The following is a 19,672-nucleotide window of genomic DNA, read 5'->3' on the forward strand; positions in this document are numbered from 1 at the left end:
TCCGCATTGTTAACCCCAAATCAAAATGGAGAGAGACCATATCTTTAGACCCATTTCTACCATACTTGATGGTACAAATTATATCACATGGGCAAATCAAATGAAAAGTTTTCTTATTGGAAGAAAACTATGGCGCATTGTAACTGGCGACATCACCAAACCAACTGCAAAGGAAGGGGATAACACATTCATTGAACGTCTCGAAGATTGGGACAGTAAAAATCATCAAATTATCACCTGGCTTGGTAACACCTCTATTCCCGCTATACATGCACAGTTTGATGCCTTTGATGATGCTAAAATATTATGGGATTTTTTGTCTACACGCTTCAAGTCTATTGGTTTAGCCCATTATTACCAACTGCACAGTACACTTGTAAATCTAAATCAAGATTATGGTCAGTCTGTTAATGAATATTTGACAGTTCTTCAACCCATTTGGACTCAACTTGACCAAGCGAACATCAGCAAAGATCATCTTCGCCTTATTAAAGTCCTTATGGGATTACGTCCAGAATATGAATCTGTTAGAGCTGCTTTACTACACCGGAATCCCTTACCCTCATTAGATGCAGCTATTCAAGAAATTCTGTTTGAAGAAAAGCGTCTTGGCATCAACTCTACTAAACAATCTGATGTTGTCCTTGCTAGCACATACACTCCCAACAGAGCCGCAAATATGTTTTGTAAGAATTGTAAGCTCTCTGGTCACAAATTTAGTAACTGTCCTAAAATAGAGTGCAGGTACTGCCATAAACATGGCCACATTCTGGATAACTGCCCTACCAGACCACCCCGACCTCCTAGCACTTCCACAAAAGAGAAAATTTTTACCAAACATGGTTCCTCATCTGTTGTTGCTGCGACCTCGGATGATTCATCCCTCATTCAGATAAGTGATCTTCAGAGCTTATTGAATCAACTAATTTCATCATCCTCCGCTCTGGCTGTTTCATCAGGTAATCGATGGCTTCTTGATTCTGCCTGTTGTAATCATATGACCTCTGACTCTTCTCTTATGTCTACGTCTAGCCCTACAAAATCTTTACCTCCTATTTATGCTGCTGATGGTAATTGTATGAACATCTCTCATACTGGTACCATTGATACTCCCAGTGTACATCTTCCCCATACTTACTGTGTTCCTAACCTGACCTTTAATCTAGTGTCTGTTGGTCAATTATGTGATCTGGGCTTAAATGTTTCATTTTCTCCCAATGGTTGTCAGGTTCAGGATCCGCAGACGGGACAGACGATTGGAACGGGTCGCAAAGTGGGAAGATTGTTTGAGCTCACATCACTTCGGATTTCATCTCCTTCTTCCATCTCTGCTTCGGTCACTGATTCTGACACATATCAGTGGCATCTTCGTCTTGGTCATGCTTCCTCTGAAAAACTTCGTCATTTAATTTCTGTTAACAATTTGACTAATCTTACTAAATTTGTTCCTTTTAATTGTTTGAATTGCAAACTTGCTAAACAACCTGCCTTATCTTTTTCTCAATCCATCTCTAATTGTGATAAACCTTTTGATTTAGTGCATTCTGATATTTGGGGTCCTGCCCCAATTACTACTGTTCATGGTTATCGCTACTATGTTTTATTCATTGATGACTACTCTCGATTTACATGGATTTACTTTCTAAAACATCGTTCTGAATTATCTCGCACATATATTGAGTTTGCTAACATGATTCGCACTCAATTTTCCTCTCCCATCAAAATTCTTCGCACTGATAATGCTTTGGAATATAAAGATTCCATCCTTCTTTCTTTTCTTTCCCAACAGGGCACTATTGTTCAGCGCTCTTGCCCTCATACCTCTCAACAAAATGGACGTGCTGAGCGCAAACATCGTCACATTCTTGACTCAGTACGTGCCCTCCTTCTTTCTGCCTCTTGTCCAGAAAAATTCTGGGGTGAAGCTGCCCTTACATCAGTATATACAATCAATCGTCTCCCTTCCTCTGTCCTTCAAAATACCTCTCCGTTCGAAAAACTATATGGTATTTCTCCCGACTATTCTAAACTCAAAGTTTTTGGTAGTGCCTGCTTCGTTCTGTTACATCCTCATGAACACAATAAACTTGAACCACGTGCCCGTCTCTGTTGCTTCCTTGGCTATGGCACCGAACACAAAGGATTTCGTTGTTGGGACCCTCTTTCCAACCGACTCCGGATATCTCGGCATGTCACTTTTTGGGAACACACTATGTTCTCTCGTTTGTCCTCCTTCCACACCTCCTTCTCTAGTCCTCAATCTTTCTTTACAAACACATCTGTTGACCTTTTTCCTCTCTCTGAACCCACCTTGGATACTGAGCTTGCACAATCTTCACCTGCTACTGCAAATCTGGATCCACCGTCTGTCTCCGATGATGTTCCTGAATCGCCACCTGCTACTCCTCTTCGTCGCTCTACCAGGGTAAGAGAACCTCCCCCTCATCTCACTGATTACCATTGTTTTTCTACCATTGTTTCCCTTGTTGAACCCACCTCTTATCAAGAGGCCAGTATTAACCCAGTATGGCAGAAAGCAATGGATGAAGAATTACAGGCTCTTGAAAAGACGCACACTTGGGACTATGTTGATTTACCTCCCGGTAAAAGACCCATTGGTTGCAAATGGATTTACAAAATCAAAACTCACTCTGATGGAACTATTGAACGTTATAAAGCTCGGCTTGTTGCAAAAGGATACTCACAAGAATATGGGATTGACTATGAAGAAACATTTGCCCCTGTTGCCCGGATGACATCTGTTCGCAGCTTGTTAGCTGTTGCTGCTGCCAAACAGTGGCCTCTTTTTCAGATGGATGTCAAAAATGCATTTCTTAACGGCAACCTATCTGAAGAAGTGTATATGAAGCCACCTCAGGGAACTTCTCCTCCTCCCAACAAGGTGTGTCTCCTTCGTCGCGCTCTATACGGTCTAAAACAGGCTCCACGAGCTTGGTTTGCCACGTTTAGCTCCACCATTACTCAACTTGGATTTACCTCCAGCTCTCACGACAATGCCCTTTTTACACGACAGACAACTCATGGTATTGTTCTTCTCCTTCTTTATGTTGATGATATGATTATTACTGGTAATGATCAACAGGCCATATCCGACCTACAACAATATCTTGGTCAACATTTTGAGATGAAAGACCTTGGATCTCTCAATTACTTTCTCGGTCTTGAAGTCTCTCACCGTTCAGATGGTTATCTGTTATCTCAAGCGAAATATGCATCTGATCTAATAGCACGCTCAGGAATTACAGACTCCACCACATCTTCAACACCGTTAGATCCTCATGTCCATCTAACTCCGTTTGATGGTGTTCCTCTTGACGATGCAAGCTTGTATCGGCAACTTGTTGGCAGTCTTATATACCTAACAGTAACTCGCCCAGATATTGCATATGCTGTTCATATTGTCAGTCAATTTATGGCTGCTCCTCGAACAATTCATTTCACTGCTGTTCTACGCATACTTCGCTATGTCAAAGGCACCTTGGGACATGGTCTTCAATTCTCATCTCAGTCTTCCCTTGTGTTGTCGGGATATTCTGATGCTGATTGGGCGGGGGATCCTACTGATCGACGATCCACTACAGGATACTGTTTTTACTTAGGTGATTCTCTCATCTCATGGCGTAGTAAGAAACAAAGTGTTATATCTCGTTCCAGTACGGAATCTGAATATCGTGCTCTGGCTGATGCTACAGCTGAACTTATATGGCTTCGGTGGCTCCTTGCCGATATGAGTGTCCCTCAACAGGGTCCTACCCTCCTCCATTGTGACAATCGTAGTGCCATTCAGATTGCTCACAATGATGTGTTTCATGAACGTACAAAACACATTGAAAATGACTGTCACTTTGTTCGTCACCACCTCTTAAGCAACACCCTCCTCTTACGTTCTGTTTCTACTATTGAACAACCTGCGGATATCTTCACCAAAGCCTTGCCATCTAATCGATTTTGTCACTTACTTACCAAACTCAAGTTGATCGCTACTCTACCACCTTGAGTTTGAGGGAGGGTATTAATGTAAATAAAGTAGGCTTAGTTATTTTGGGTAATGATATTAATGTAAATAAAGTAGGCTTAGTTTATTTGGGTAATTACCCTTGTATAAATACACTCCCTTTGGTCAATCAAATACAATCAAGAGAATATTCTTCAGAATATACTTTCACAACTGTTATCTCAATATGTACAGCCAGAGACTTGGTATGGAAGAAGATTGAGATAAAAGTGGATTTCAATGCAAGTTCACCCTATCAACAAGTATCACAAACAAGAACCCAAAGGAATGGTTGTAACAAAACTATAAACTGAACAAGATTTTCCTCCAGAATGCAAAACTGTAAGAGGAACAAAAGAACAGTAGTTGGTATCAAATGGTGGATTTTGTGAAAAAAAAAAAAGAAGATGAAAATAAAGAAGGGATACAAATATGTGCACAACACTTTTGGTTTTGGTTAATAAAGAGTATCATCTATCTATCATGCAATTGGAACTTCCACTTAACTTTTAAAATATGGTAGACTGGCCGATTCAACACCTATTGGACCATCTAAGTCCCTCTAAGTCTATGAAGTATCTTTAGAAATCTAAGCATATGTATTGGGAATTGCTTTTGGAAAAATAGAAGCCATCATTTTTTGCATTTGGTAAAACATATTTAATTAAAATCAATTTTAAAAACACCTTAATTCCATGCCTACTTTAAAATCAAAATCTTAAGCAGCTTTTGAATTCTCCTAAAATCAACTAGAATTTTTTTTATTAATATTTTCTTTCATTTTAATTATATAATCTCAGTCATTAAACCTATATGTATAGTTAATGAGAACTTAGGTGAATACAAACATAATCTAAAGGCTCCAAATGTTTTGCCTTGCTTATGTCTAAGCACTTTTTCCTAGAATGTTTTTAGTGAGAAACAAGTCTTATTTGACCCATTTAATATTACAATTAACGTTGATGTATTAATCTAATAGAAATCAACTCAATAATAGCAAACTATATGGAAGTTTTTGGGGGCGTTTTGGCGAGTATATTTGGAAACAAATGCTTGAGAATTAAATGTCAGTGGCCTAATCTAACGAGGTTCTGATGTTTGAAAATTACAAATGCATGTATTTAGGGTGCATAATTTAAAATTTTGGGTCTTTTATATGCTTGTATTTGGTGTGCTGGTTTTGAATTCACGGGTTTAGCCAGTCTATTTAGTTTTTTTTTTAATTATACATCCTAAATTTTAACATGTATCAATTTTTTAATAGAGTTACATTTAGTCATTTTTGTATTAACATTCGATTTATATATGAAATCATAATAGTTAGGTCATCCATTTTCACCTAGAAAAAATATAACAAAATAAAAACTATCTCGGAAAGATTAATTTTAAATAAAAAAGAGAAAAAAGATAATTAAAAAAACTTGATCTAGTAATAATTATTATTAAAAAAAAACTCCAAAAGAAAAAAATAGAAGAATGAGAATGTATTTTAAAAAGTATTGTTGTAATTAAGTCAAAAGGGAATGACTCGGAAAAAAATAATTCAAAATTTTATTTTAATTAATTTTTCAAGGTTCGGCGGTTGCTAGTGTTGGTGGTCGAAAGTTTGCCGACAGAGTTGTTGGAAATGACACCTATTGGTCGGCTGACAATGGTCACTTGGGGTGGTGTCCGGAGTTAACTGACGAATTTTATAGATTGAATTAAAAAGGAAAAAAAAAAGGTAATTTGCATTAAGTACTAAATGAAAATGATAAATAACAACACAACAACAAAAACAGATGAAATTTGTAAAATAAAGAAAGTTTTAATATAGAATGAAGAGAAAAATACAAAATAATTAAGGACACTACAAGAAATTTTGGTTACGATAGCATAAAAAAAATGTTATTGTAGATTTTCGATAACATTTTCGGAACAAAGTCGTAGTCCACGTTATTGAAAGTTCGTGACTTTTTCATAGCGTTTTTACAATGTTATAAAATTTTGTTGCAATAGCATATATTTGTTACCATAAAGACCCTTTGAAGAACCGGATTGAAAAAGACATGTTTGAAATACTTGAAATGTATGACATACTTATATCGTTAATTTATTTTTTCTTGTATGCAACAACTTTAATTAAGTAACAATTCTATATTATTTTATAGGTCATTCAATATATCGAACAAAGAAAAATCAAACTGGAAGGTCGTGAATGTATGTAAATTTGTAAATTAGTTATTACTTTTAACATATATGTATATTGTTGTATGTGCATCCACAGTGTCCCAAACAATCAGGCGTAGTAGAATGCGAGTACTATGTCATCCGGTTCATGTGTAACATAATTTTATCAAGGAGTACTTCTATTGTAGATATTGTAAGTATACCAATTTTAAAAATATCATCATGTCATTTATTTTGAATCAACTCATGTACAACCACTTTATTGTCCACATATGAAAAATTTACCTCGTACATACTCTCAAGGTGACATCGCTAAAGTTAGATCGAAATGGGCAGTGTTTCTATCTAAGCATGTACTATATCGTGCTTAGCATCAGATTTTTTTGTAAACTTTTTGAAGTATTTTGTCGATTTTTTTTGGTGGATATAATTTTGTTGAACATGAAAGACATATATATAAATGTTTAAACCATATTTTTTAACAAACTAAAGGAGCATAGAGGTAAGTTCATAATTCTTGTATCACATTTATATATATGTTCCCAACTGAGAACTAAACTTAGACGAATATGAATGTACGTGCATTTCTTTTTTTTTCATAGGGCCGCAATTCGACCCCCTCTCAATCACTCACAAGTTTGTCAATCTCGCAATGCACAATTGTTTGGAATTCTACCTTGGTATGTTATTTGTAATTTTATAATTTGAATCTACTTCATTTTTTATTTTTTATTTTCTATAAGTTCATTTTTTTCATAAGAATTGTGCATCTTGTTTCATGCTGATGAGTTTGCAAATTAAATTTTGTTTAATTTAGAGGATATAGTTATGTTTTAGTTAGGAGAGCGTTATTTGTAATTTTAAAATTTGAATATATTTTGTTGCTTTATATCCAATTGTGCCGGGGTGGGGTTGGAATTGGACAATTTACATGGGTCAATTTTCAGCCCTAAATGTATTTGCAACTTCATCTTCTGTATTTTCAACTCTACCATGCTTCCATACCTATTGATTTCTTCATTTAAAAAATAAAATAGATTTGGTTTTTTAGTTAGGGCAGGGGAGGATGGAGGAATTGAAGGCAGAGGGGGAATTGGGGGGCTGGAATTGGACAGATTACATGGGTCAATTTTCAGCCCTCAAATTGAGTTAATTAATCATTTAGGGGAGGGGGAATCAAGGGCATTCTAGCCCTCTTGACAGTTTACATTATTGTTTCGAGCCCTCTTGACTGTATATACATATTATTTTGCAAAATTTGTAACTTACCGCTTTACAAGTTTCAGCACTTTAGTTATTCTCCTATTATTTCACTATTGTTTTTGATGTACTTGTAAATTGTTTCAAACTTGATTAGAAATGTTATAATTGAAGCTATGGTTGTTGTTCTCTTCTGTGTATTAATTAACTTTAAATAGAACCTTCTTTTAGATGATGTTCTTACTCTAAAATGAGATTTTCTTTTCTTACTAGGTTTGGAAGAATCTATTGGAGCAGTGAAGCCAACATGGAACAATTGATTAAGATAGGACTTTTTGTATGGTTGGTAGAAAAATCTTGGTTCCAATGTACTGATGTTAAGCTTGTTGGTACCTAAAGATCTTAATGTTTATTCTTTTTTTATGTAAACTACCTTTTAGTGGGTGTACGAATATTACAAAATGTATTATAGCGTATATATATTAAAGTGTCGATTTTTTGTTTCCATATGAGTGTGGTGTATTAGAACATTATTGTCATTGAAATGGTTAGTGTAATAGAATAGCAACAAGAAGAACAGTGAAAAACTGTAGTAATTGAAGAATATATAACAGGAAAAAATATCATAATATACGAATTCATGACATTTTGTAATTGTTGTCAATATTAAAACAATGACAATTTAATTTTATAAAAAAACTGTCACGATTGACCTATATTTGATAAGGAAAAAAATGTCATAATATACAAATTCATAGCATTTTATAATTGTCGTCAATAGCGAAACAATGACATTTGCTTTTATAAAAAACTATTACGATTGACATATTCTTGACAGTAAAAAATTGTCATAATATACCAATTTGTGACATTTTTTTAACTGTCGTAAATATTGAAAAAATGACACTTATTTTTATTAAAACTATCATGATTTGGCATATCCTTAACATATAAAAACTGTCATAATAAACGAATTTGCGACATTTTTGTAACTGTCGTTAATAAGCAAATGATAACAATTATTTGTTGTCATAAAATAAGATATGACAGTTATTTGTTGTCATAGAATAAAAAATAATAACATTTATTTTCTGTTATGAAAAAACTCAATGTGACAGTTTTTGAAAACTGTCATGGATAGACTTTCCACAACAAGCGATACTATGATTGTAACTAACTGTCATAAATTTTGTTCACAATAGAAAATAATTGTCATCATAAACCATTTTTGTTGTAGTGTCTATTTAATATCGCTATCGTTGATAATAGGCAAGTCTTTCTTAAGACATTCTATAAAACTTAAGAAAAGGTATATATCAAGATTATCCATTATCAATATAACTGCCTAACTTGGATAGAAGATATAAGTCTTGAAAACACATGTTCATTCACTAAAATTTCTCGTTGAAAAAACCATCATAATATAGTGCAATTTTGACCATACCTGATAAGAAATAAAGAAATATATATATATAATATATATATATATATATATATATATATATATATATATATATATATATATATATATATATATATATATATATATATATATCACTATATAATATTATTTTAAATATGCAAGGGTATATAATGATCACTATACAATATTATTTAAATATGAAAGGAAAATGATGTGCTTTATATACTTGACTAACTGTATACTATAATTCATTGATGTAATCTAATGATTATAAATCATGAATTAGTAAATTAAATTTGGTGGTATATATGAAAACAATGCAAAACAAAAGAAAATTACAAATATATATTTTTTTTCATTGTAATTTTTATTGATAAAAATCTTCAACGAAAAATTAAATCGGTATACTATATGTCAAGATGTCACATAAACATAATTAATAATATGAAACAAATATGCACTCATCGAAAAACTTGAAGTAAATGAATTAAATAAGAAGTATAGGATAGAAAGAGATCAAAGGAAGAGAGATATTGGAAAGTGAACTGGAAGCTAGACGGAGAGACAGTAAATTAGATGCCCCGATGATGTGAAATAAAATAGGTAAGTTATAAGATAAATAATAAATGTGAAATAAAATAATTATGACAATATATTATAGGGGAATTTTTAAAAGTAGTAGATATTACAAAATATTTACAACCTATAGCAAATTTTATCACTAATAGTCATTGGTATGCTATAGTGATAGAATCCAAAATTTTGCTATAGCTCGTAAATATTTTAATTTATTTTATTATTTTTAAAAATACTCTTTATTATAGATATTTTTAAAAATATAAAGAAGATTTGAACATATGCTAGGGACAAATCGGTCAATAAAAATATAGAAATCTTGTTAATAAAAATAATAAATAAGATTTTGAGACCTTTGTATAAAATCATTCCAAAATGAAGTGTTTTATCTGATTGTTTCAAAACATAAATTAAAAGGAATTCCTCTCTTAATACTAAAATGTGTTTCTTTTCCACTTATATATTTGTTGGAAGAATGATTCTAGCAATTCTTCACACACATTCCTGTAAGCCACACCTTCAAATTAAATCATTTATTGTTGCAACTTACTTAGGTTTTCTTTCCCTCCGTGGCTTTGATTGCTCATACAATTTGGACTAACTCACGAAAGTGTTATGATATATAGACCCTTGTTAAGGTACCACACACTCTTGTAGTGAATAGTCACAATGTCGACAACCTTACAACGACGTGTGTTTTTAGGTTGTTGACGTTATTTACATTATGTGTGTTTCGTAGCACTATTGTTTCATTGAGTACCACAAAACATAGGGAAAAATAATTTAGACAAAATGTGAAAGTGAGTCCAAAATTTCATTATTGTGATTACAAGACATAGACGACAACCCAAAAACAAATTTAATCGTCAAAAGGGGTCTGACTGTTTAGACCATTGCCATTAATTTATTGCTTTTCTCTAAACTGAACATGTCTTTAAGTTAGGCTTTCTACTCTTTTTTTCTTAATATGATTGTCATCTTTTTCTTATTGAAACATTTAAGTCTTTGGTTAAATTCTATATTTTTTAAATTAACTATTTTTAGATCGTTTAAAATATTGACAGAAAATAGATGTAATAAGAAAAAGAACGTTCTTAATAAAATTAGGGTTTACACGCTTAACTTCCAAAACCAAAATGTTTATAGTGCTTAACTACAAACAAATTAACAATAAAGCAACTAAGTATAAATCTATTGAAAAATTAAATAGACATACACAAAAGTACCATGACTAAAATGAAACAACGCTTGTAAACTACACAAGAAGTCGTATAAACCACACATCCAAACAAATGGAATACTACTTTTAACCTATTAAATTAAACATCATTATTAAAAATGTAGCAAAACTCCAAACGCCAACAATTTTTTTTAAAACAATCCCAATGATGATCATTTCAAATAGATTATTCAAAGCCTTGATTAAATATACCAACAAAAGCTTCTATTTCATCCCTTTTCTTAACAACACCAATCTCCATTACCACATCACTATTTCTACTCTCAGTCAAAGAAAAAACATATGGCGATTCTGCTGACACAATCTCCACTTTCTTTGGCTTTCCTAATCCAAAATCAATATTATAAACTCCAAATCTTGGTGAACCAGCTAGAGATATGCCTTGCATTTTTAAATAATCATTTGTCACTTCTTGGCTCATCCTTGACCCCCAACTCTCACACCCATTTAAAGGTCCATCATCCAAATTTCTAATAGCTTTTGAAATCTCATCACAAGCCAAAATTATTCCATTTTCACTCAAAAGTTCAGACCTTTCAAGACCAACAAACCCAGCAACCACACAATTTCCAAAGTAATTCAATGGCACTTGTGGCTTTAAACGAGTTCTTGCATCAGCTGCAAACACAAACCATAATTTCCCTTCTTTTAAACCTTCTAATTTGGCTGTACAAACACAAAGATAAGCTGTTGCTATTGCAAATGTAGATATGTGAGAAGAAGAATCAAACTTTTCATTTTCGATCTTCTTGTTCAAGATCCATTCCTTTAGCTTTTGAATGTTTTGGTGTGTGAATTCTAAAGTGCTTCTAACTAAACCATGTTTTGTTTGGGGGAATTTAAGGTTTAGGCTTTTGTTGTTGGGTCCTTCCGCATCTTTCCATGCTTTTGCATAGATTTTTGCAAGATCTTTTGGATCATTTATAACTGACCTATTATATAATGGCACTTGTTTGGGGGTTGGTACAGAGGATTCTTCCATGCAAATTTGAGCCCATGATTTGATAAATGAAGTTGAGCTTCTTCCATCGAAGATTGCATGGTGATTGGTTATTCCAATCGAAAAACCTTTGTTTTGAAATTTGGTTACCTATATATTGAGAATATAAATAATTAATTAATTGTTACCTTCCAACTATAGCAATCAAATTTAAAGTGTTTACAAATATAATACAATCCAAAGTTATATATATAGCAAAACGTTGAAATAACCAATCACTAATCAATTAATAATAGTCGTCTATTAATAATAGTCTATTACTAATATTGGAAACATAAATAATTAAGTGATTGGTACAATTGCAAGTATTCCAAGATCTATATTTGGATTTTATAATCTATCTAGCTATTAGTGATATTTTAGAGATATTACAAGTCTATTACTAGTAATATTCTATCAATGAAAGAAATAATGTATTACTAATGGAGAAATTTATAACGAGAATGTCTATCATTGATAAATATTTTACAATACCTGTATAATTCAACTTTAACGCATGGTTGTTATACATTTACTTATTTAGCTATAAAAGTTATATTCTTTATAATAATTGTTATAACTAATCTTAATTAAATAAGGTTTGGTTCTTAACCATGCATTTAAGTGACTTAAATGCAGTACGTATGTTTTTTCCTTTCAATTTAGTCCTTTAAAAATTTTTAATTTAGCATTTTTGGTTAGTGAATAATGTCAAGAAATTTTTTAGAAAGAAAAGAAAAAAAAGCTATCTTATAAGCAAACAAAAAGTAAAAATTTCAACTAACTTCGTAGAAACAAACAGGGGGAAGAAATTAGAAACCTTTTTTTCTTTTTGTTAAAATTGAAACAGATGAACAAGAAGAAGAACTAGCTGAAGATGAAAAACAAAGATAATAAAACATCAAATGAAAGTGATGAAGAAGAAAATATAAGGTGGGAAAACAAAATAAGAAAAAGGCAATAGAAAAACTTAAATATTGTGATATTCCGCTATATCAACCTATCTAAATTGAATATATAGTGATTGTCTACGATTGATTGTTCTTATTATTAATTCCAACAATTTCTTGTTGCAGAAGAAAGAAAGAGAAAATAAAGAAAGAAATAAAGTGATAATTATCTGCAATATTGAACACAAAATCTCAAAATTTTAAAAATATTTTACTGCATCTTAAAATCTTTTGGTGTTTTCTTACCAAAATTAACCTAAACGTAAGTATAATTGTTCTTTATTTATTTGGCAATATGCATGATTTATTGTTTTCAGATAAAAGGCAAAAAAACAAAAGCTTTTATAAAATACAGTAAATTTTATTTAGATTATGTCATTTACCATCATTTTTCTAAGACTTTTTATGATTAATTTCATAAATTTTCAAACATCTTTAATTTCCGAAGGACTTATTCTCATCCATTTTGTTCTTAGAGATACCTTATTCACAAGGTATACATAAATTTCTACAAACATTTTTTAAAAACTTATAAAAACAACCCAAAATATAAAAATAATAAATTATTAAATAAAATAAGTAATCTATTATTTTCGAATAACTAAACATATCTAAATTTTAGAAGGATATAATTCACATTAAGAACGAATTTATTATAGGCACCTGCCCCTCACATTATCGATTTTTTATTTTAATATTAATTTTGAAGGATTAGATTACAATATATATTAACTTTATTTGACCTAAATTCTGCTTATGCTATAATGGTTGTGCCCCTAAATCTTGTCTGTTACAATTATTTTTACAAAATAGATTTTATTCCAAATATCAATAATTTTCTTTCCTCAAAAATTAAATTTCTTTCTAGATTTTCATAAAATAAATTTTATTCAAAACATCACTAATTTTCTTTTCTCAATCATCAATAATTTTATTTCCTCAAATATCCGATTTATTTCTAAATTTGAATGATTTTCTAAAAGGGAGATAATTTGATTTCTTAGAAGGAAAATAATTTGATTTAAAAGAGAGATAATATTTTAAAAAGAGAAAAAAACTGATCTCGAAAAAAATCTTAACCTATTTCCAGTCTTTCTTTATTACTACAATTTCTGAAACGTTGAGATATCTTTTAAACCGTGTTTATTTTACTGTGCTCGGTGCTCCCTGTATAAAATTTATAGATCCGCCACTAGTTCACATATTGGAAATATCTACACGGATGCAAACTGATACTCTATTATCGCCTACTTAAGAATTAGTGGTTAAGAACCTGAATAGCAATAACTGCAGCACGATCATGAGAGACTGTCAATACAGGAACAAGAGGATGAAAATCCGAAACTTCTCGAAATCCGTTACCAGAAAGATGATCAAAATCATCGTCGGACTCCGCCACCGTCATGGAAACCCCATTACCTTCTACAAATTCAATGACAGGTACATCGGATTGCGATGGCCAAACGAGGTTGCCAGCCAAAGGAAGATGGTGACAAAGAGCGAGAGAAAGAGAGCTCTTGAGCTTCGAAACAATGACATCGTAAGACGAGATCTGATTGGATGGAAATTCGTAGAAAAAAAGACGTTGAATTGGATAAAACCTTAACCAGAACAAATCAAAGAAAGTGAGGGGAAGAGATATGGGCGCTGCCGCTGTGGGAGGAGGGGAGACTTTGGAGACCTCAATTACTTTCAGAGAAGGAAAGTTAGCCATCGGAAATAATAGAAAAGTGAGAAGATAATGGGTTGGATCCTTTCAAATCTTTGGGGTCTTTTAAAGGTCCAAAAACGTTGAAAACAACAAACAAATCATGACGTATTGGCTTTCGTCTTTTTTACTCCTTGAAATTATGAAATGGAAAGTCTTCTAGAATTTCAAAAATATCGCTCTAGCCTGTAGCCTGTAGCCTGTAGCCTGTATATATCATTATGAACGAATAAACCAAAAATATTTTTACTCTTTCTAGTACAAATACTAATAGATTCTAATTTTTCTAAATTTTTTTAGAATTTTTATTATTTAAAATAATTTTTTATAACATATAGGTGTATTTTCAAATATAGAATACAAATTAAAACTTTTATAAAAATATAGCAAAATTTTAAATCCATCGAAATCAAACGATAAAATTTAAAATTTTACTGAATTTTGTAAATATTTTCAAGAGTTTTGTCTAACGTAAATGTCTATTACATCTGATTTTTATTATAAAATATAAATATTTAGTCGATTTTTATAAATTATACTTTTAAAATACGTATTTCAAATGTAATATTATACCTGTCCTTTCAATTTCAATTCATATTTAATTGTCTTTATATATCACATATTAACTAGTGTACGATTATTCATTAAATATAAGAGAAATGCATTCAATTATTGTTTGAAAAAGTAAAACCATTTAAAGAATGATATTCACATGGTGAGAAATGCATTAAATATACCAAAGTCAATCTCAATTCGGTATAAATTCCAAATTTACTCTATCTTGGTATAATTAAAATCTTCATGTCTTATCATTTTTCCTTTTCAAGTTGCAGGGTTAAATTTGTAATTTAAGCTTTAATTTATATATAAAAAATGGTAATGGATAAAACTTTTGTTAAATAATTGGCTAATCTACTATTAGGGAAATAATTGGCTAATCTTTGTTTTTCACTAGTTGGAAGGAAAATCTTCTAGAATTTCAAAAATATCATCATTTGTAAAATACACCAACATAAATCAAAATATTTATAAAATATAACAGAATTTTAGATGTATCACTATTGGTATTGAAGACAAAAAAAGTCTATTAGTGTCTATCATTGATATAATCTAAATTTTACTATATTTTGTAAGTATTTTCAACTATTTTGTCATTTAAAATAATTTCTCCAATATAAATGTCTACTACATCTGATTTTTGTCATAAAATATAAATATTTTGACAACTTTTATAAATTATACTTTTAAATATTCATTTCAAATGTAATATTAAAAGTCATCTCTTTTGAAGTGTATTATTAATGGTCTTTTATCAAATGAGTTTAAATAAGAGAAATTGTAAAAGAAAAGTAAAATGGACAAACTATTTACACTTTGTGACAAAAGTGTAATGAGTTTGGGTTTTTTAGTGATTTTTTTGCCACAGTGTAAATTGTTTGTATTTTTTTTTAGAAAATGATACTTGTATGGTTGGTAGGCGAGGTCGATACCCTTTTAGCTCCCTCATCATTCTCAATAGTTTGTATTTTTTTTTTATTAAATCTATCAAAATCGAACCTTAATTTGTTTCTTCAGGATATTTATGTATTTAAAACTCATAGAGAAGGATTTTGTAATGACTCAAACTCTTAAATTAAGCTGAGGTTCTTACCTAAAAGATAAATATCAATTTTGGCACTTTCTTGTAAAGAGAAAAACTAAATCTTTATTAAAATAATTTTCAAACAACTGTTCATAAAACAAAATTTAGCGAAATCTATAAAATTCCATGAAAACAAACTCGAGCTAATTTTAACTAATTAAAGAAAATAAATAAAGAAATAAAATGTTTACAATCGAAAAGACTAAAAATTAATAAATGAAAAGCGAAAGCAAAATTGAATCCTTCCATATGGCATGTCATGGACCCTTACTGTCGTTGACCAACTTTTCAGATCCTCTACCATTGCCTGAAATATTAAAAATAGAAAAATGGCGAGTATATAAAAATATAGCCAGCAACGGATCCACCTATTGGCCCCTCTAAGTGATCTATTAACTTCTCATTAGGAGATCCCATAAGGTAATAATAATATCGTTTGTCCCATGGAGCACACGTGAGCAAGTGGTACCGTAGGAACACTTTTAGTCGTGCGAGTGATCCATAGGTACACCTCTAATTGTGCGAGTGATTTCGTCAAAACACCCTTAGGCATGCAAGTGATTCTGTTAAAACACACCTCTAGTCGTGCGAATGACTCCATTTGAACCCAATACAACTGATACTTAACCGTGCATATGATATTTAGGTACACGTTGTGCAAGTGATCCCGTAGGAACGCCTCTAGTCGTGTGAGTGACCCCAAAGGTAGAAACACAATACATGTGGGGTAAAAGCCTAACAACCAAAATTAACAAACATCATAGTCCAAAAACATGTGACAATCAACATGAATCATCAGTCATAGCAATTCATAATCATGCAATTCATAAAACATCGATAATCACCATAATACACCAACTATCAACAACAAAATCTCGTTATGTATTTGTAGTTATTATCAATACATAATCATAAAATACGTGCAGAGTCTTAAATTTAGTTCGAAGGTTCAATAGTAGAATCTCTTACCTGATATTAGCTAAAAGTATTCCTTTGCTGATAGTAATTTTTTTCAATTATATTAAAACAGATCCTAAATAGTAAATTTTTTTTCTCATATCCTTAATTAATAAAATTTACCAATGGCTAGCTAGCATCTAAAATTTTTCAACTTAACTTATCCAATAACTTAAGTAAGATTGAATCAATTTAAGGTTGATGGAAAATTTTCACAAATTAATTCCTACAAAAGTTTCCAATTAAGCCTTAAAAAAAATCTACCAATTAGATTTGAAATTAATTTATCTTTAATTTAACTTTAATGACTAATGGGAAAATTTTCGCAAATTAATCTTTCAAAAACTTCTAGAAGAAAAAGAATCCAAATTTTAATACAAAAATTAATTTATCAAAAGCTTTAACTTATATATATATAACCCACATTAAACATATCCAATTAATTATTCTTTACAACTTTAGCCCATTCCAATTGGTATGCTTTAGTAACGATAGGCTATATAATAATTGACCATCACAAACATATCACATACTACGCATATAATTGTATTACTATTATCATACAATAATCTAACCCTCAATTGAGGATCCAATAGTAGAACCCTTATATTTGGTTATGACAAGTTTCCTACGGCAGATAAAACCACAATTTCACCTATGTAACCAAATTAAATTAACAATTTTTGCCAACAAATTAATAATTTCATTATCTTAGCTTATAAAGTTATCGAAATAGAGATCGAAAAATCCTCTCAACCTTGATAGAAAAATTCACCACTTAAATCTTCAAGCTTTGTGAAAGAGACCTTCCAAATAAAAGTAACCAAAATCAATTGCAATAATAAACTTAATTTATTTGATTATGGATATTTGCAGCCTAATTGTGCTTTCACCTTGATAAACATAAATTAATTAAAAGGAATTCCTCTCTAATTAATACTAAAATGTGTTTCTTCTCTAATTATTTTTGTTGGAAGAATGATTCTAACAATTCTTTCAAACTGTTTGTTGCGATGTAGTCTTAATGTCGAGTAGCTAACATGTTCATTTATTTAATTTTAATAATTAAATAGGTTTGAATTCGTCACTAACTATATTAAAGTGTGATTGGTCATCTAAAAATTTTTTTAAAAAAATTGTCTAAAATTCATGAGATTTAAGTTCGGGAGTCTTTAGGAACGTGTTAGCACCCTACAGCACCCATAAAAATGATTACCAAAATTTATCTCTTAAACTAAATTAAAATGGTTCACAAAACAAGGTTTTTTTATTTATCTTTTTAAATGTCTCATGGTTCTCAATTCACACCGAAAAAAATAAAACCTAAGCAATAATTAATAATTATGAGTGTCATAAGAGCAATTAGAAAAATGAAGTTTATTTTTTGTTTCAAAATATGATTTTATTTTATTATTATTCACCTTAAAAATATTAAAATATCAAACTTTAATATTTTAATCTTCATAATAAGTAAAAATATGATTTTATTTTATTATTATTCACCTTAAGAATATTAAAATATCAAACTTTAATATTTTAATCTTCATAATAAGTGTTTAATGAGAAATTTCATGTACATAAAATTAATAAATTCATAGAAAACAATACTTAGCCTCATTTAAAATATGAAATTGTTTATAATTTTAAAGATAACTTATTAATTAAATTTCAACCCGAGAAATAGAAATTTCATATATTCTTGATATTTAAGTTATAAAACCCATAAAAAACATTACATATTTAAATTTTTATATTCATATTAGAAAATAAATAAATAAATAATAATAATAGTAGCAATATAATGTGAAATTGAGAAATACAGGTTGTGAAATAGTTGTAAAATAATATAGGTGTGAAATAGTTGCACGAAAACTGTGAAATAAAATAATATGCACGAAGGCTGCGAAATAAAATAATATACAGAGAGACGGTTGTCACACCCCAAATCGTACTATGACCTTGGGTAGAGTCACTCGAAAATTAAAGAAATTTGACAAATAAATGTTTAATCATTACTCTTGCAATTCTCTTGAAAATGTAGGTAAATCTACAACATCTCAATTGTTAAGCTCGAAATCAAGTGGACATGCATAGACTGTGTCCCCTTCAAATGATGCTTCTTATGTCATTGTTGTAATTGAGAAACTCTCCATCTTTGTTAACAAACAGTACTTTGAATCAGAATCATGTGATGAGTGACTTATACCAGCACTCTTGAAAGTATCATATAATGTTGGTATAAATTTTAGACTTGGGATCAAACTCCCTCATCTCTAGCTTTGTCGAACGCTTTTTCTTATTTTCTTCTTCAAGCCTAATCTTATCATATACGAATGACATTTAGCTCAAATCAAACATCTCATCATTGCTCGATGTGTTTAGAAGTGTTTCTAAGTTTGATTCAAACAATATCTTCCACTTCTCATCACCCTAGTGATCATAACTTCCACTTTAGGCCCATGTGACTTTATTACTTCATTTATAGCTGCTTTCATTATAGTTGCATGAACAATTTTAAAAGAGCAAAAATAGTATTCTAATGCTTCCTCTGTCGCCTCAACATATGGGGTTGATACCGATTTTGTTATCAGAAATTTTCCTCTCCCATCAAACAAATCACCTACTCAACAATAAATTTCAATTTTGATGCAATGTGGATGACATCACCCCTACAGAGTGAATCCAAGGACGTCCTAATAAAAAACTGTAAGTATGTGTTATTTCCATTACTTGAAAGACTATATTGAAAGTACATAAGTCAAACTTGATTGGTAATTCAATGTCACCCATTACATCTCTACGTGACCCATCAA

The 19,672-nt window shown here is 30.7% G+C and overlaps 1 protein-coding gene across 1 annotated transcript; it reads right to left on the minus strand.

Moving 5' to 3' along the window:
* Window positions 1–10,457: 10,457 nt before the first annotated feature.
* Window positions 10,458–14,319, minus strand: LOC101208432 (malonyl-CoA:anthocyanidin 5-O-glucoside-6''-O-malonyltransferase-like). The gene is made up of 2 exons (XM_011659706.2): window positions 13,826–14,319; window positions 10,458–11,713 (listed from the first exon to the last, which is right to left on the minus strand). The coding sequence occupies exons 1-2, from the start codon at window positions 14,264–14,266 to the stop codon at window positions 10,790–10,792; spliced, it is 1,365 nt and encodes a 454-aa protein (XP_011658008.2). The 5' UTR covers window positions 14,267–14,319; the 3' UTR covers window positions 10,458–10,789.
* Window positions 14,320–19,672: the final 5,353 nt, after the last annotated feature.

This window comes from Cucumis sativus, chromosome 1, assembly GCF_000004075.3.
Source record: "Cucumis sativus cultivar 9930 chromosome 1, Cucumber_9930_V3, whole genome shotgun sequence".
Classification (NCBI taxonomy): Eukaryota; Viridiplantae; Streptophyta; class Magnoliopsida; order Cucurbitales; family Cucurbitaceae; genus Cucumis; species Cucumis sativus.

Excerpts from the sequence above, each read along its gene's own strand:
- LOC101208432 (XM_011659706.2), bottom strand. The coding sequence starts at position 14,266 with ATGGCTAACTTTCCTTCTCTGAAAGTAATTGAGGTCTCCAAAGTCTCC. Across the intron at positions 11,714-13,825 it reads CTGCAGTTATTGCTATTCAG|GTAACCAAATTTCAAAACAA; the intron begins GTTCTTAACCAC and ends CTCAATATATAG.